Source organism: Triturus cristatus, chromosome 10 (genome assembly GCF_964204655.1).
Source record: "Triturus cristatus chromosome 10, aTriCri1.1, whole genome shotgun sequence".
Classification (NCBI taxonomy): Eukaryota; Metazoa; Chordata; class Amphibia; order Caudata; family Salamandridae; genus Triturus; species Triturus cristatus.
In genome coordinates this window covers 133839162-133858683 of record NC_140593.1, presented here as the reverse complement: position 1 = coordinate 133858683, position 19522 = coordinate 133839162, and the positions used below count along the sequence as shown (strand labels likewise).

Genomic DNA, 19522 nt, shown 5'->3' with positions numbered 1-19522 from the left:
CATAAAATGGCGCAAATGGTTCGATGCATTTGAGAATTATCTTGGGGCCATAGGCGCACACAGGTTCAGATCAGAAAGAAAAAAGTTTTTACTACTAAATTCATTAGGATTTGAAGGTAGGGACACACTCAAGCACCTACCAGAGGCAGAAGCAGTGGAAGGTGAGGAACCAGATGAATATTTGAGCACCATCAGGACATTGGCAAAGAGATATGATGCACAACCTAGCATAGTTGTACTGAGACACAAATTCTTCAAACGTGCACAAAAATGCAACAAAGATGTTGATACATACATCACCGTCCTAAGGAAAATGATCTCAGACTGTGGATTTGAAAATGTCAGTGAACAGTTAGTCCGTGACCAGTTTATAAGCCAATGCTCAGACAGATCAATCAGACAGAATCTCTTGTCATTAGATAACCCCACTCTTGAAGAGTCCATTCGAGTTGCAAAAAGTATCGAAACTTCACAAGTCTCCGTGAGGGAACTTGAAAACAAAAATTCTGAAATAGTTAATTCTGTGCGCTTTTCAAACTTCAAGAAAAGAAAAGATACACCACAAAGCAGCTTCTTCAGAAGAACTGACATTTGCTTCAGGTGTGGCAACCCAGCTCAAACAAAGAATGGTAGGACATGCCCTGCAAAAAATGTGGTATGTCGATCCTGTGGTAAAGTGGGGCACTTTAATAAAGTATGTCAGAGCCAAAAGAGAGACAAAAGTGCGGATTGGTCATGTCAAAGACTACAGCGACAGCGAAAACAAAGATCCTTTAGGAGAATTGAAAGACATGGTTCTCGTTGTGAAAGACTGTGATATTAGAACAGGTAATCCAAATGAATGTGTTGATCCCTGTGTCAATGTAGCTGTTGGTGAAAACATTTTGCACCTTCTGGTGGACTCAGGTGCGCGAATCACCCTGACTCTCTTTTTAAAGTTAATTGGGGTGAAAGGGATCTCCTTCCCCCAGATCGCGCACCAGTGTCCTATGAAGGATGTAAAATTGACCTTTTAGGCTACTTTGAAGACGTCATGGAGTTCAAGAACAGGCGCATATTTGGCAAGATTTATGTCACTGTACACGCATTAAACATACTTGGGTGGTTTCACCAAGGATTGTTTAATATGATGCTATGTCCAGGTGCTAAAGAACAGGTTCTGGCCATTCGTGACCACACACATGTTGAAGAATTGCTTAACAACTATCCTCAAGTGTTTTCAGGAGAATTGGGAAAAATCAAAGGGTTCAAACATAAAATAAAAGTTAAGAATGACGCAACTCCAGTGAGACATAAAATCAGAAGCGTACCTTTCAGCATAAGGGAGGACCTAGAGAAAGAGCTTGTGTCTATGCACAAGAGAGGAGTGATAGAGCCCATCGAATCCTCGGACTGGACATCCCCCTTAGTTGTAGCACCAAAGAAAAACAATGAGTTGAGGATCTGCATTGACTTGTGCAGTCTTAACAAAGTTATCTGGGTGGACTCACATCCCTTACCCAACATCTCCGAGATGTTGGGTGTAGTTGCAGGAGCAAAAGTTTTCACAAAACTTGACCTGGCGTTTGCATACCACCAGGTAGAACTAGACAGGGAATCTCACAGCTTTTAACACACCTTCTGGCATGTTTCAATTTTGTCGAATGCCGTTTGGCCTGGCCTCGGCCGCCTCGGTATTTCAGCGGCTCATGGTCAATCTACTCAAAGAGATCAAAGAGATCAAAAATGTGTGCGTGAGGACACTGTTATGTTCATTGTCTCGCGCTTCCCGTTGGCACGCGAGACCCGGTGGCTGAATTACAGTTGAGAATCTGAAGTGGCAGTTGGTCGCCACCGCTCTGAGTGCTTGCACGCACTTCGTACCTATCTGTGGGAACTTGTATGCTGATTAATAAATCCTCTACAAACCACTTCATCTACGGCTACTTACTACACACTTTTTACAAGTTACCCTACCCTAACAAAGAAAAGTTCAGGGTGGGGCAGAAGAGGTATGGATTTCAGTTGTTTTTATTTAAAGGAATGAACCCCTTTAAGGATAGGATTAATAGCACTGGTGCAATTGCTCTCTGCTATAGTGAAATATGTGGTAGAATTTAGGTTCATTAAGACACATTACCTACTTCGTCCATCCTCATTTATTTATTTATTTATTTGTTTTCTCTTTTTGCAAACATTACCGACTGTCATGCCCCAATATGGATACTGAATTAATAGATAGTCCAAGTTTATTGGATTGAGTAAAAAAGCCATTTTACTGCTTTGGAGCAGCTAAACACTAACTGTAGTCAGCATCTAATCCAAAGAAATTCTCAGGGAGCAGTTGATTACATACACTTCCTCTGTTGACTCCAAAAAAGTTATTATTCACCTTTGGTTTGGTACTTTTGTGGATGCAGCACTAGATGTCAGAAACATCCAAAGCTTGCAAATCTGTGGCAGACAAGTTGCCAAAGCAGTTTTCTTGGCAAGTCTCAGATTATTGTTTGCATTCAATGGCATATCTGAACTGTGTAATTTCTCTCTGTATAGGGTTCCTTCAGTATGAATGGTTCTGAAATCTGAGTTACCTCTCAGAAAAGGCTGTGTCATTGTGAGAAAGCCTTTGCTGCCATCACCAGTTCTGTGCCAAGCCTTCTCATTCACATAGTGCCCAATTTCAAACGCCTTCAATCCACAAATCATAAAAAGCACTTTTGTGCTGTTTTGAAACATTCTATGCGCAGGGTGCCTCACAAAGTGAAAAGGATGCAGTCATAGGTCATTCAGGCATGACTTGTCTAAATGTCACTTGTGCAATGGTTCGTGAATAAGATGCAGAGCTGGCTGAAATCACGAGACCTAGGTTTTAGTTTGATATGATTTTATGGAAAAAACAAGTCAGGGGAAACAGGCCCCCTATGAAAGCACAACATTAATACAGTCCTACAAATCATCAAAAGACAAAATTCAGCAGGCCTCCTGTTCAAGACCCACTTCAACCTTGTTTTTTGTTTATGCAATTTCTACTATGTGTACGTGAAAGAAATAGGAGACCTGCAACAAAGTAAAAGGCAATAAAGTAGACATAGGCGGAGGAGGGATAGCTTCCAGATACCAACAAAACCATCTCCAGGAGAACCTGCATGAGAGGTGACTACCCAAGCTTAGCGTTCGGCTACTTCCAACCCTCTGTTGTGTTGCAGTGTGGCTATAAAACTGTTTCAACATACACAAAAAAGTGATAGATTGATAGATTACATGAATTAATCTTAGCCACTGGTAATCACTCTGCCCTGCATTCCAGCCCACCATGCCACCTAAGACAGGAACCAGCCATATGCAAATCGGTCTTGATGCTGCACAAACAACACAAGACCAGTTTCAGCCTATTAGGGCCTCTTCATTCAGGTGCTGATTCCGATGGACAGTAAATTCAGTATCCATATTGGGCATGACTGTCGCACGTAGGGTGTGACAGTGAAGTACACAAAAAACAAAAGGGTGTAATGCTCAAATTAATCTCAGCCAGTTAATTACTCTGGGCTGCATTCCAGTCCATGGTCCTTTTGCCCACCATGCCAACTCTAACAGTGACCAGGCATCTGCATTCCTACTCCAACAGGAACAGTCCAGCCCGAACTGCCGGGTCAGGCTCCCTCAGAATGCGAACACAAGCAATTCAAGATGGGCCCTGCCCTATTTGAGCCTCTACAGTCTGGTGTAGCTTGAGACATCTGCTGTATATTTCTACCTGCAGTTTCCTCCCCTGGAAAATAATCTCAGGCATCAGATTGGATCAGGAAAATGTAATGCTCTCAAGCTGCTGGTAGGGAGCTCTGGCTTCGTATCGATGCTGGAAGTGGCATCTGAGGATGACGCCGAAGCAATATAGGGCCAACTCCTGCTCAATGACGTCAGATTTATTTTTCCCACGTCTTCAACATAGATCCAGAGCTTGCTCTCTCCAAAGAGTTGTGAGTTTTCCTCACAATAGGAAATTTGTCTTTTGTTGTAGTACAATACAATGTCTCCTTCAAAGCATTCCGGCTTCAAGTCCTATGGGGTTTGTGAGCGACAGATGTCCTTTAATGACCCCCACTCTACCCACTCCATATGCCTTTGGTGCCTGAAGGCCGACCATGCCTCCAGCATGCATCCCTAGGCAGTCAGAGAGCGAAAGGCCAAGTTGTTCATGGCCCAGGCCCACAATGACTAGCAGAGCGTGGCCGTAGTTTGAGGCCGTGCTCCACATCACCGTCCTTACATTCATCAGGTAAAAGATGAAAGCACAAGAAGCATGGTATGGGTACATCACCCTGATGCTTGCCTTCTCCTGCAGGCTCTTCATCTTTGGACCCAGAGTTGATTGTTGTAGAGCCGACTGATTCTCCTCTGAGCAGCCCTGTGAATTTACCTGCACTGGACATAGTCCTGGAGATGCGGGGATCATCACCAGTGCCAACCCTAATATTCTCTGACTTTCTGGCACTGTCTCTCTCACACCCGAAATTCTCTGTGCTGGGTTCAGACTCGGCAGCCTTTATCAACGCCATGTACTCCATCAGTGACAGGGCCAGAGCTCCATCTGTCACACCCACAGGCCCTGCGACGCCACATGGCCTGCCTATGTTTATTCCTCTGACTACGATACCAGCGACATTCAACGCCATGCCCTTGGCGCTTGTGCTGTACATGTTACCTTTACTCTAGCACCGAAATACATCACTTGACAACCATCAGTGCTGTGGCCAACCCCGCCACAGAACCCCCTGGCACGGCTGCAGTGACCTACTCCGGTGCCAGACCCAGCACCACCTCCCCTGTGCTGGTAGCCCTTGCCTCAAAACAGGTCTAGGAGGGATGCTCACAGGCTGTTGGAAGAAGAGGAATACCGGCAGCGAATCCATGACGTATCTTATTCAGATCCCCTCTACCCATCATATGCTTATGTGCATGACGCAGAGAGAGAACAGCTTCATGAGCTGGTAGGCCTCTCCTTCACCAGTAGTCCGGACACCCCTCCAGAAATGGAAATGTAACTTCCCTCTGGGACCATAACACCAGAAGTCCTGACCACTCTGTGGTTAAGCTGAGGCAAGAACACAACCACCTCAGGTTCAGGAAACGTCTAAAAACCCTACTCTTCCCTTGAGCTCATCCTCCTGACCTTTCTTTCCCTCAGTACCGTGGTCTTTTCTTGTTAGCGCCGGGATGCCCTAGGGTAGCTGTGCGCTCTATAAAACCTAAAATCAAATCAAATCAATCAAGCAGGCTGCTGAGGTGCTAGATCTACAGCTTCCCTTGGTGGAAGTATAATTTAATCCCCTTGTTCTCCTTTCTTCAGCACACACCTCAGTACCCCTGCTCCCCTTCAATTATCCCGTACTTGAGCCAGTCAAGGCACACTGAGAAAAGCATACCTCATCACCAGCAGTAAACAGATTGGGGGTGCTACGACCCACACCAGGAGATCTTCCCTTCTCTGTACGCATCCATCTCCAGAGAGTTTGGTCATACAAGCTTACTGATGCTCATCGCAAGTTGCAGGTACCTTCTGTTCAGTTCTCAGACAAGGAATCTAAACGAATAGAGGTATGGGGAAAGAAAATATTTTCGACTGGCAGTATGGCATTAAAGTTGTTTAATGCCACCTGTCTTCTCGCTCGGTACACACACCTATTATGGGACATGGCCCAACTGATCACACCACATGTCCCGGAGGACGAGGCCACACTTCTAGGAGGTTATTTGAGATGGACAGAACAATTTACGCCATTTTATTGAGTCTGACCTGGACACGGCAGATTTAGTGACGCGCGCAGAGGAGACTTCGGTTTCTCTAATTCGACATGGCAGACTTCGAATATGGGGTTTTTCATATGATGTGCAAGCCAACCTAGTAGATCTCCCTTTCGATGAGACGTGTCTGTTTGCAGACAAAACAAACACAGCCTTGTAGTGTTTTAAGGCAATCAAGGCCACAGCCAGATCTTTGGGTGTCCTGCAGCCTCAGCCCCTAAGAGACTACTGTCAGTTTTAATGCTTTCGGGGATCTCCAGAGGGTTTTCCTTTCACCAGCGTCACAACTTTCTAGAAGCCTCTGGTCAAGAAGCACAGAGTTAGGGCCAGAGGTAAAGGCTGTTGTCTACCCCTCTCCTCCCCACCCCCAGCAAGCCTCCTCTTCCTCCCCTACTCCACCAGGAAAGCAGGTCTAGTTTGCTTCTCCAAACCCACACAGAGACTGTGGTGGGGTGGGTGTCTTCCTTTCTACCAACCTGGAAGGCCATTACTTCAGGCAACAGAAGTAGATTATACCATATACTTTCTTCAGGCTTTACTGCCCCCTGCCCTCATTTCTCTTCCACCCTCTTCCCTTCCAACAGATCACCTTTTTTTGAAGCAAGAGGTGGAAGCAGTTCACCTATAGGGGCTATAGAGTTAGTTCCAGAGCATGAGATTGGTATGTTATTTCCTTCTTATTAGGATTTTACTCCTGTTATTGCCTTCTTCCCAAGAATGATGGCGGTCTAAATCTGATCTTACATCCGATTCTAGGGACTTTATTTTTTTCCTCAGAAAGCAGAACCTTTTGATTGTGACCTTAGCTCAGGTCTTATTGGCGTTGGAAGCGAAAGAATGGATGGTGTCTCTCAACCTGCATGGCAGGCATTTTCACATACCGGTCCTGTGTTCCCATAGGAAGGAAGTGCATTTTGTCGTGTGTTATCTGCATTACCAGTTTGACACCCTCCAGTTTGGTTTGACATCGGCACCTCGAGTGTTCACCAAGATGAAGGCAATAGTTGCGGCCCATATTAGAAGCTCGCGGTAAAAAACCAATGGTTCGGGTGTGGTCAAAAGGTCCAATAATAAAGTGATCCTAGGGAGAGCACTTATGGTTAGAGAGTTGAAGATTAATTATTTTAAAGGAGCAAAAAAATTAACAATGTACATAGGGAAATAAGTCAGTTCATGTGAAACATTTATTTCCACAACAATAGAATTCAGGTGCTCACACAATAAGTGAAAGAGGCGTGACGTGCAGAGTGATGGTGAAGTTTAAAATAACGGCATCGCATTGACAACAATAATGTAAAATTCCTCAAGCAACTTTATAGAATAGGAAGAGTTTTGTTGTAAAGGGTCAACGGCGTTTCGATCTCAACTGTTCGAGATCATCATCATGACATATAACGAATCTAAAATGAGGAAAAACGGGCTAATAAATAAGCTATAGTTTGATCCCTACATGTAGTATAATTAATCAGAGGCTCCTTTTTATAAAAAACATAATGGCATATATAAATATATATTAATCCTGAATTATTCTGTATATCATGTAACTAGCCATGCCTAGGGGTCAAGGTAGGTGAAAGACATGATTTAAAGGCAATTCGGAAGCGAAAGTCAACAATGTAAATTGCAAGTGGTGGAAGTATTTAAACGGTGGAAAAGAGAAGTTAAATAGTAGCGATTCAGAAGCAAAAGACCAGTAATGGTGAAAATGCTGCACGTGAATACACAAGCATAGGTGGGAGTACAAGGAATAATTTGCGCTAGTAGGAAGGTAGAGTTGAGAGCGCAGATGAAGCTGGGTAGCAACCCGCTAAAAGAGGGAAGGGGGAGAGGGAGAACACTCACGAGTAGACTTACTGATGCAATTATTCGTAGCGCAAGGAAGAGCAATTGAGGGCTTCAGAAAACAGCTAGAGCTAAACATTCTCTACTGTAGAGGCGTACCCCACTGCATCTTACACCTGAACTTCCACCTTAGCTATGATAGTCTTCACTAGATCCATCTTCTTTGACATTTTTCAACGCATAACTCAACTACTGCAGTTGACTTTTCCACCCTGTCTTGTTTTTTTGACAGTCATCTCTAGTGCTGTTATCATTTCCCTCTGATGAGAGCAGGTGGTATACAGGTCCACATATGATAAGTCTGGACAAATCAATTCATAAACCTGTGTTTAGTTTTCCATAAATTGTGAGATCTCTGAAACAAGTTTGATCCACTAGATCAAAAAAACACCAATCCGGATATAAACCTCGTCTTCCAAACCTGAACTTATCCCTTGATCTATTCTATGTTTGCCTTACTTTAAGACTTCTTTTTTTATAAAAAATATTTTGTATAGCACACAACTGTTATTGGTGTCTCGGGGCTAAAATCGCGTACCACCATGGAGGCGAACTGTGGAATTCACCCCCCACCAAACGAGTAGGAGCAGTATTGCATGTATCTTGGGTCAATTCAAAAACAAAAGTCAGAAATGTACTTTCATATTAACACTCCTAAGCTTGGAGCAAATTTCTGAAAATTAATGGATTCACAAAGGATTCCAGGATTACTCTTGGAAAGCGAAAGTATTGTTCATTCCCTTTTACAGGCTGGACTTCCCAGGCATGCAGTTTTTTAAGAGCGGTATGCAGATATCATGGCTCTGGAAGGCATGTTTCTAACATGCTGAATAATTATCTGACGCTTTCATTTTACGACCCCCTGGTGCTGGTAGAAATAGAGTGGGGATGTATAGAGAACACTTAGAGACATGCTATTCTTGCAGGACCTTTGTGATCCAAATCAACATGTGACAGGCTGGTGGTAACGTCCTCCCTTTCAATGCAGAGCTCTCTTCGTTCCCAGCTAGTGATTGACTGCCCCTATGTTAGGCTTACTAGGGCACTCAAGATCGGGAGAGGTTATCTTTCATTGAGCTGGAAAAATGAATGTTTCATCAAAATGCCTTGGGACAGCCAAATTGACATTTTGCTCTCTTGGACCACAGTGTCCTCATAAGGCTAACTCCTTGTCTATACTTTAAGTTCTCACCAGACTCCTTTTTGCGGCGGAGGGGCGTGGGTAAAAACAAATATAGTAAACAATGTGGCGCCAGTCATTCAGGTATTTGCAATAGGTTTTATTTTCACAATTGTAATGTAAGTTACTGCACAAACATTATATATTTTAAGACTATTGCATTTTCCCAGATTGCAGAAGTTGTATATTTAGTTGGTACATAGTAATTACAGTATTTCCTGTTTTGCTTTTCCATTCAGGAAACGACCTGCAGTTGAGCGAGTCCGGAAGTGACAGTGATGACTAGAACGAAGCCGGGATGTTCTGAAGTTTCAACCTTTAATATGTTTAGCAGCCTTGCACTTGTTAGGCAAGTTATGTGGTTCTTCTGCTTACGGTCAACAGTGAGCGGGTCCTTCAAAGATAAAGGTTTGGGAGTAAGAATCACTGTTAGTCGGATGATACCACAGCTCTTGTTGAATGTAGATCTGGTGAATTAATCTTTGTGTGCATTAGTTGTGATACTGCTATAGGTTTCGAACCTTGCTTTGTACCACGCGGAAGTGCACTCCTGATGAGCACTTTCATTAAAGCTTTATTTGCATTGTATTTGGTTCACCCTTATGCTGCTGCTGCCTGGAACTCTGCGTCCTAATAGCATATTTGGGACATAAGCATAGCCCTAACACCACGTTAAATCCACAAGTCAATTTCAGAACAGGCTTATGAATGTAGTAACAAATTGATATGTTGTCCAATTTTTGGCATACATATGTCGATTTTATGGCAGCAACATATTTTAATAGGTCTGCATGCACATACAAAGATGCATACATGTGTTTACTTATAAGGAACATACACAGATGTAAACGATACAGTCATGGCCACAGCACTCTAAGCAAAGCTTAGCTGCGCTGATTGTTCTACAGTATGACATAAGCTATTTACTGATAAGCTATTTGATATCATTGTTTCCAGCAAACATACCCTCTGTTGTTACTGCTCACTGGGTTGTAACAGTGGCAAATTTCATATAAACTGATAGCATTCATATGTACCATTAAATTCAGGGAACTTACATTGGTATGTTGACAACACAAACTACAAACTTGAACAGTAGACTACCTGGAGGGGATCAAGACTACCAGTACCCACAGTTACGCCTCTCATTTCAAGGCATGGGTGCGTACGTACACCTTAATGGAGACAAGAGAGAGAACATTATTGCTTTCTAAAAAAAATACAGCTACCCTAGGAAAGATACAATTACTTCCCCAATGGGAATGAAATTTGCACCCAGCCAAAAAGTAAAAAAAGATGTAGGCATCATTATTGATACCCATGTATCACTGAAGGCACCAGTTAGCTCAGTGGTTTCCAGGTGCTTTTTCCATCCTTTTATGGTCAATAATGTACTCCCTTTCTAACTCAGCAGCATAGGGCTTTAGTAATAGCAGCAGTAATCAACTCTCTGCTACATTATGCCAATGCCCTATGTAGAGGAGCTCCTAAGCAACTTTTCTACTGGCTCCAGGGCTCACAGCAGCTTTCTGGCTGGTCTGTAGTCTCTGTAAAAGGGACCATGTCTCTGAGGCAAGGGACACACTAGATTGGCTACCAATAAAACATTGGATCTCCTTTGAAATAGCATGCCTGACATTTAAATGCTTTTTCGATTTGGCCTTGATCTATTAATCTGGAAAATCAGCCATGTAACTCCTTTGATCGTTTATAACCTCAGAAGACCAATGTATTCGTAGTCCTAGATTTATAAGCGTATCGAATGGCAAGTGTAGATTCTGTGTCCAAGCCCCCATAACATGTACTAGTCTCCCACCAGCCCATATCCACTCATAATTTATTAAGTTTTGGATGTCTGATCTAGGCTCACTTATTCTAAAGGCAGTGATTATTGTCAGTGCCTGGAGACCCTCACTGGGTATCAGGTCGCTAGATAGTACACAAACTTAGTATTGCAGATACTTCTAAAAGACATAAGTAGCACATAATGTTGCTAAAGTTCTTACACAAACTGTTTGGAAATTCTGAAAGAATTCAGAAGTAATATACATTTTCATTCCCAACTCCAGAAGAATCCTCCTCATCATGCCTATTTAAATGTTGTTCATAATTTGTAAATATGTTCTAAATGGTATGTATTAAGTAATGTGTAACCCTGTACTTTTTTGCAAAGTAATGATGGTGCTTCTGGCATTTATTCCATCGATAAGCACAGGTCACTGGAAAAATATGTCTCTAAATGTGTACATTGTAAGATTGATTTCTGTAGGATCAAACTGTTCTTATCCAAATATTTGTTACAGAAAACTGTTTCGAGGATCACCAACCTGTCTTTAATGTGTGCAATTTGTGATTGCTTTAATGTTCAATAGAAGTATTCACAAGGATGGTTTTAAGTATCCCCTCCACCTAATGCCTCCCTCTACTCTAGGTTCCTTCCACCCCATTTTGACTCAGAAACCCAATCAAGAGAACTCGATGAGAAAGTTCTTCCTCAACTCACCCCACAGTGTGTCATTAAGACACTATCTCTGTAGCATGAACAGTCAAGTAAACACAACGTTGCCACCACGTTTTGGTGAGAGGGACAGAATGCTCCTGCCTATGACCGTCAGAAAATCCAGCTATGATCATTCATCTAAAAGCAGTTGACAATGGAAGCCTTTCATACCATCATGCGGGACGATGCTCTCATTCAGTGAGGTCATGATCTGCAGGCACTAATATAAAAAATTATGCTGTAAACAGAAACACCCATAATGAACTGCCCGTGTCTGCTTTAGCTTGCAAAGTCCTTATGGCTCTGCAAAACCTACTTGCCCCAAGCATCTCTTCATATCCACCTGATGTGGTTAAATACTTAGTTGTTTTTTTTAATGTACTTTATTGTTGCCTCTGTTAAGTTATGACGAGAACTTGAGTATATAGTCCCCACTCTTCATATTTGTTTGAGCTTTATACGCTAATTTGATATTTATTAAACATTAAGGCACGTTCATCAACATCACAAATTTGTTTCAGAAGTTTTAAAATATGCCCATACAATTTCAAGGTACACCAAAATTTGTAATTTGAAGCAAGTCAAGCTTAAAATACTTGGTGGAAGCAAAGATGCATATGCTTGGATAAATTATTTATTTAAACATTTTGCAAATTTTCTGCATTAACGACTACTTGAAATTTTGGGACGCCTCCCAGGCCTGCAAGTCATAAAGAATTCATCCAATACCAGTTATCTTTTCCACTGGACTATAGGAGCATACTGTAGTCTCCAGGCGTTGGGTGTGAAGGTAGGAAATTGGTATAAGGCATACAAGGGCACGCAGTTCATGGTGTACAAAATGAGAGCAGCCTGGTAAAGGTCTTATGAGGAAACTGCCAATGGATTGCTATACTAACCGGAGTTGATGTGGTGTTTGCTATTCGCTACCGATTTTAATCAGAACAAACTGAATCTCATTAAGGAGGATAACTAATTGAATAGAAATGGGCATGTCCTAACTAAAAATTGGAAAACAAATATTTTACATTAAAAAAGTGATAATAGACAATTTGTTGTTTTGTATGGTTGTTTTTATTCTGAAATGTCAGTGTGTTGCTGTCACGGGCATCCATTTGTTTGTTGTATAATTTCGTATTTTTGTAAGTTTGTCCTAGATCACCTCCCACTCATGCCCGGGTAATGTGTGGATAATTTCTGCACCTACCAAATCCCTACCACCCCATCCCTTCACATGCTGGAGCTGTAAGAGAGGTTCTTCCTCACCAGCAGTGTTAGTTATATTTTTATACCTGAGATTTAAAGGATAAACTATTTCATAAGGCGTCACAATTCTAAATATATCCTCTTCTGCAATGTTTAGCTCATCAATGAGCAGATTAGATTAGACAGCTGTCCCTACCCGCAGTCAGCATCGAGTTGTCAATGTAATTTCTGCTTGAAGGGGCTGAAGTTAATTTAAAATCGGGTTTTCAGGCTGAGTTCAGCAAAACATCATATTTTTACCTTTTGACAGTGGAGTAGTTGAAGCTGGAGAGAGAGCTCTCTACTGCTGTGTTGAGAAGGTTACTACTTTTTCTACACTACTGTAACTTGCCTGTTAAATGGCCAGGACATGGGTAGTGCAGGATCTTAGTTGCTAAAGACAGCTAGTTGCTAATAAAGATGGCTGTTAGTATGAATATATGGGACGCATAGGGTCTGCAATGCAGTAGAAGGTAGATCATATAGGAGTGGTGGACGTTCAAATGAATAGTCAGGCAGAAGACGAAACAGCCCCACGGATCAGCAATCCATGACAGCAACTGCAGATAGTCTTGTTAGCAGACTACCAGAGACCCTTCCAATGAGTAACAGCCAGAGGACAGCCATCCACAGACAGCTTTGGAGAGAGCTCCCTGCTCCTTCTGTACTCTATTCCACTATTCAGGTCCAAAAGGAAACTTTGGGGCGCTGCCCCTTAAAAGAATGCTGTTCAGAAAAAATCAGCATGTCAGAAAGTTGAATTTTACAGATTGAAGTCAAACTGTTGCTTGCTGATTAACTTGTTATTTTCTGTTGTATATTACACAAGTTGTGCTGATGATGACAATTTAAATAAAAAGAACCTGAAAATGTTAACGTAATAAAGTGTTTATTGTTGCTTTTACAGAGTGTTTTTAGATCACATTTATGGTTCGAAAAGGAATGGTGCCAATGTAAATAACCTAGGTTGACTTTGGAAGTCAGAATTAAGTTACACCACATTATACCTGTAAGCTTCGTAAAACAGTCATGGCGGACGGAACAAATTACCTACACTCAAGCTCCAAAAACATAATAGAAATGCATTCTTATATTCCATCTCAAAACTTCTTCCCAGTGTTGCAGGTAGTGATCTCCTCTTTCCATGGTTCTGAAAGGCACACAGGCATGGAATTAAGCTGGAGGCATTACCGCATCGATATGTCCTTAGACTTTCCTTCTTATTTTCGCACAAGATGTGCCTGCCATATTCGGAGGATTGCTTTGCCAAAACCTCTCGGAAGCCCACAAACATGTGTAGTCCTACCTGTTACTTGTATCTGTCCCTCACCAGTAATATTTGTGCTCTGGTATTAATTTCACAATAAATAAGAAACTTCAAAGCAACAGAAGCAACGAGAAACGTTTTGTCCACCTGCTCACCCAACTACCAGTGGATCACTCAATGGATTTCTCCACAGAACCAACAACCACCTATGACATCACTCTAATCTTCAGCCTATTGCAGTAGTTAACCTTCCCAACCAAACGCTGTAAGCATAATTCAGAAAGAAATAATTCATTAATTACATTTCATATCTCGTTGGATCGCCGCAGCATGCTTGTTTTGTGAACAGATGCACTCCTATACATTGTAAAGATCCTCTTTCACGCACCTTGCAAATCGATTTACTATATATCAGCTTCAGTCAGTCCCTTGTTATTTTCCTTTTTCTGTTCCGTCTTCCCTCAGTACTGTTAGCACATTTCATATCCACGCTTTATTCCACTGAAATCTCACCATTGAGCATGACATACATATATCCAGCCTGGTGAAGGTCACACAGCTGCCTAAAATAACACTCTTCCTAAATTCACCATCCACACATTGCAGAACCTCACTCCGTCTCCTATGAGCATCTCAACCTTCTTGCTTACTTTCTTTTTGCCACATTATATTCTATGCTTCTCCTTCTTAGTGCTGGTTCATTCGAATATTGTCCTGTTGTCCACAACTTTACCATCAACGTTTTCCATCCAACCCAAACAAAAAGGTCTCAATGGTACTTTCCATTTCATCAGAACAAAATGACTCTTCCCTGGGACCAGAGCAGACCATTAGCCCTCTGTGATAACTCACTAACTAATGCAAGCTGTATGTATGTACTCAAAAGCCTTTTTGTTCTCTCCATTAAAGAATTAGCTCAGCAGATACACAATACTGCCAGTTTCCCTCAATCACCCACCTCTAGAAAACACAACTGCCCACTATTATACTTCACAAGCACTGACAGATTACCGTACCACAGAGCACCTGCACAAAAATGTTAACTTTTTTTTCTAGTAGTGATCACTGACAATTGTAATCTTGCTCTTTGGAATCGTAATTGACCATGACCCAATAACATTCTTCCACTGTTTTCTCAACACTGGATGCCGTCTGTATCCCCTCATTCCACATAAACAGCAGTTCCATTGAAACAACAGACGTGTCCACACTTGCCACTCACTGTGCTGCCAATAAACACCAACACTCCAGTTGGTTGTTCCTCCCAAACGGCATCTTATGCCAAATGTATAATCATTTTCCTCAACAACTGGCAAGGGGTATCGCTCTCAATTCTCATCACAACCAGTCTTCACAAACTCATTTTTTGCCATGCCTGTCTTTCTTAAATTCCTCATATTGGTATTCCCTCTCAACCTTATCTGTTTTCGTGATTTATACATCAGATATTCTTAAAACATAATTTGCCTCCCAGCCAGCTAACAATGCAAGCATAAGTGACCATGATTAATTTTTCAGTCAAATCATTTGCGCTGGTTTTGTATGAGCCATACAGACCTTATATAGAATATGTTACGAATAGACTAACTCATCACCTGCCTGAGAGCTACAGTGGATTGCAAGAGTATGCAGGCAGCTCACATGATGTATATGGACAAACGTGAAGCAGGAAACAGGCATGTTTGGGCCCTGGAACCCTGTAAACTGGTCCATCCATTTTATCACCACCAATCGTGCAGAAGAAAGATTTCAATAGAACTGGGATCGATAAGCCCGGATGCAGAGAACGCCAGCCTTTTTTGTTGCACACGTCAGCCCTGAATATGGAAACAAAATGAACGTGATAAAGGGTGTACAACTTTCCAAGCCATCTAAGCAAAAAGATGTGAGGAAAGGGGAGTATGCTGCACCAGCATTCTATTGACGTGTGCTTATATTTATACAGAGCTCCAAACTTTTAAAGCTATTTTTGACCCTCCACTTAGTCAACCTCAAGTGTAGTTACTCTCAGAGCCAACCCTTTTGCTGTGTTAGTAGAATGCACCCAGCTGGTATCATCTAGTCCTTCTCCAATAATGTATTTGCCTCGTATTATCAATGGTAACACAAGCACTTTGGGCCCGATTCACAAAAGTAATCTGAGACAAAATCCTAACTTTACGACTTTCGGTATTCCCAGAAGGCATTAAGTAGTAGTAAAGTTAGGATTCCTAACTTTACTTCTACTAAATACCTTTTGTGAATACTGAAAGTCGTAAAGTTAGGATTTTTCTCAGTTTAGTAGTAATAAAGTTAGGAATCCTAACTTTACTACTACTTAATGCCTTTTGTGAATACCGAAAGTCGTATAGTTAAGATTTTTCTCAGGAACACACGGTGAGATGGCCATTTGTGCTGCAACAACCCAAAGTACCTTGGAAGTGTATCATCCCATCCGAAAGCTGATTCTACCATGCAGACATTAGCGGTCTAAATTCTGATGGGCCTGGTGACATCCATTTCCCAGTCTTCCAAACACTTTAAGGTGTATCAATACCTATTTATGATGGTATGTGAAATGACCCGAGTGTGTGCGGCTTTCGTACCTGAGTCTTTCACCTAATTCCTCACAAGTAATTCCTTCTTACAACCTCTATAGGTCACTCACTCCCCCAACCACAAACCACCCCCGCCCATAACCTCACCCAGATGCAAAAACTGGTTCTCCTGTTATATGTATGTATGCATATATCAACACACACAGGCCTTACCAGTGAAAGTAAGTGTGCCCTATTAAAACATGTTATTAGAAGCTAGTGAAGTAATATATATATATATTTAAATATCATTACTACAGTGTCGAAGGTCAAATCCCATTTCTATACCACAGTAAAGGTGCAAACACTTATCTTCACTGCTCGCTCTTCGGATTTATGAATTGAGACGTACTGCGAATGGCAAAACAGCATGGCATACACCAAATATGCAGGTCCATAGGGAGTATTGTGCTATTTATTATTATTGGGGGGGCGTGACCCACTTGTATCTTTACCTTTCGTGAGTCATAGGCTCCCCACACTCAACAACGGTAATAAATAGCATATTATACTCCACTCATCTGCATATTTGTGTGTGTGTGTATTTCATTGATAGGAAAGAATGCTAGTAATGTCAGAAGACATGTGAGGTAATCATTGTGATACTGAAACTGACCTGTCGAAATAAAATGTTTTGAGCCCAGAATTGCAGCATTAGAAGGTAAATGACACTGGCAATATAATAAAATATTTGTGGTTAGGATGCAGTTTCACTTGATGACCATCAGTACATGTAACTATAATGTGAAATGTGTAAGTTAATAACAAAATTACTCAAAGGAAAAATCTTCTCTTTCTTGCTACTTTAAAGACACTAGCCTGGGTGATGCTCCTGAGCCGCGCATGATCTAAAATTCACACCCAGATACTTGCCATGTGATCAGATTCTTTAACAGGGTTAGATGAGATGTCCCAAGAACAGGGTTGATTGAGGCTTACAAACCGGCTTTTGATGTGAGGGCAATCCTTGATATTTTTCCTTTCTCTTTTCCGTGGTTGTTCATATGGTCGGTATTCAGTTTTCTAGATCAAACAGCTCAATCGAGACAGAGTATTGGGTAAAGGGCACATATTCTTACACCTCCTGTGTTTTCGCAAAGTGTTATCTTAGTTGTCTTCACCCATCTAGTCTCTTGGGCTACAGGTCGAAACAAGTAAACCTGCTGGAGATCACACAATGCCTCTTCCGCAGAGGATTCAGCATCAAATCTCTCAAAAATATGGTGAACTATCCTGAAAAGGTAGCATATTTAGCAATGGCGAGCCACCAAGGACCCCTAGGAAAGAGCCGCTCACAAAGCAGTCCTCAGCTATTACCACCTGCACATCAAGGAAGCCAAGAGAGCAGCCATCACCATCTGCATCAACACTGCGGCCAACCACACCAAGGAACACTTCAAAATTGTCAAGGAATACTCCAACCCGACAGCCACAGAGAACACCACCCACCCCTCCCAAGAAATCTGCAACACCCTCTCAGAGTACTTCCACAGCAAGTTTGCCACCATCTACAACAACTTCGACCGCCCCCACCCACCACACTTAGCCTCTACAACCTCAACCAACCAACGAACACCAGCCGAACGATAACCACCTGGTCTCCGCTCACCACCCAAACCACCACAACCATCATGTTGTTATCCATTCCGAAGCTCCCAACGACCCCTGCCCAATCATCTCTTCCACCTCCGAGCCAACCTAAACAGCATGGAACTCACCAGAATCCTCAACACTTCCATCTCCACAGCAACCTTCTCAGACTTATGGAAATACACGGAGATCAGACCTGTCCTAAAGAAGCCTCCTGCAGAACTCAGCACCCTCAAAAACCTCAAACCGATCTCCCTGCTCCCCTACCCAGCCAAAGTACTCTAGGAAACCATCAACCAACAGCTCCCCGAATACCTGGAACAACCACCTATTCAGCACCTCACAGTCAGGATCCATGCCAACCACAGCACTGATCCTCGGTGATTGCAGCATCAGACGACATCAGAACACTCCTCGATCACGGAGAAACTATGGCCTTGATCCTCCTCGACCTCTCTGGGGTGTTCGACACGGTCTACCACCACACTTTCATCAACAGACTCCACAACGTCGGCATACAGCACAACTACCTCAAGTCGTTCCTCTCAGGACACACGTAGAGCATCCAACTGTCTCCCTTCACCTTCGCACCCAGGAACATCCTTTGCGGCATACCGTAAGGATCATCCCTTAGCCCACCCTGTTCAACATCTACATGACCCCCTTCACAGAAGTAGTCATATCTCACGGGCTCAACATAATCTCCTACACTGACGACATTCAACTAATCCTCTCACTCACGAGGACCCCTCCAACGCCAAAACCAACTTCTGCTACGCTGTGACCAATATCGCAAAATGGTTGAGCGACAGCTGCCTCAAACTCAACTCCGACAAAACAGCAGTTCTACTCTTTGGGAACAACACCTCAGTATGGGACCACAACTGGGGGATGACAGAACTCGAACCTACTCCCACACCAACAGACCATGCATGCAAACTTGGCATCATCCTTGACAGCCAACTCACCATAAAATGACAAATCAACGCAGTCACCTCCTCCTGCTTCCACACCATCTGCATGCTCTGTAGACTCTTCAAATGGATCCCCATCAGCACCAGAAAAAACGTCACACAGGCCCTTGTCACCAGAGGCCTCGACTACAGCTAGGCACTCTATGACGGAATCTCCACCCAGCTTCTCAAAAGACTTCAGACAATACAGAACCTCGCACCCAGGCTCGTCCTGGACCTCCCCAAACGGACACACATCACCCCTCACCTCAGAAACCTCCACTGGCTCCCCATCCAGAAGAGATGCCATTGCAAGATCCTCATGCACGCATACAGAGCCCTACACGAGTAAGGACCATCAATGGTTACACTGACTAAATTTCCATCTGCCCTCAAGATACCTGCGCTCCACATCCCTCACCCTCGCACCTCCCCCCGCATCCGTCGCAGCAGCAGCGGGGTTCGCTCGTTCTCTCTCATCGCTGACAAGACCTAGAACGACCTGCCCCTCCACTTCTGAACAGCTCCCTCCCAAGCGGACTTCAAGTCAAGACCTGACTTTTCGACAGAAACACGGCACCATCAGCG

At 42.8% G+C, this 19522-nt stretch overlaps 1 protein-coding gene across 2 annotated transcripts in view; it reads left to right on the top strand.

Annotated features, from left to right (window-relative positions):
- The window catches only part of EAF1 (ELL associated factor 1), an 80556-nt gene extending 67123 nt beyond the window's left edge, over positions 1-13433 (top strand). For both annotated transcript variants that reach the window (XM_085630636.1, XM_085630634.1), the window contains one exon: positions 9043-13433. In XM_085630636.1, coding sequence (XP_085486762.1) covers positions 9043-9089 — 47 coding nt within the window. In that variant the 3' untranslated portion in view covers positions 9090-13433. The remainder of the gene's footprint in view (positions 1-9042) is intronic.
- The last annotated feature ends 6089 nt before the right edge of the window (positions 13434-19522 follow it).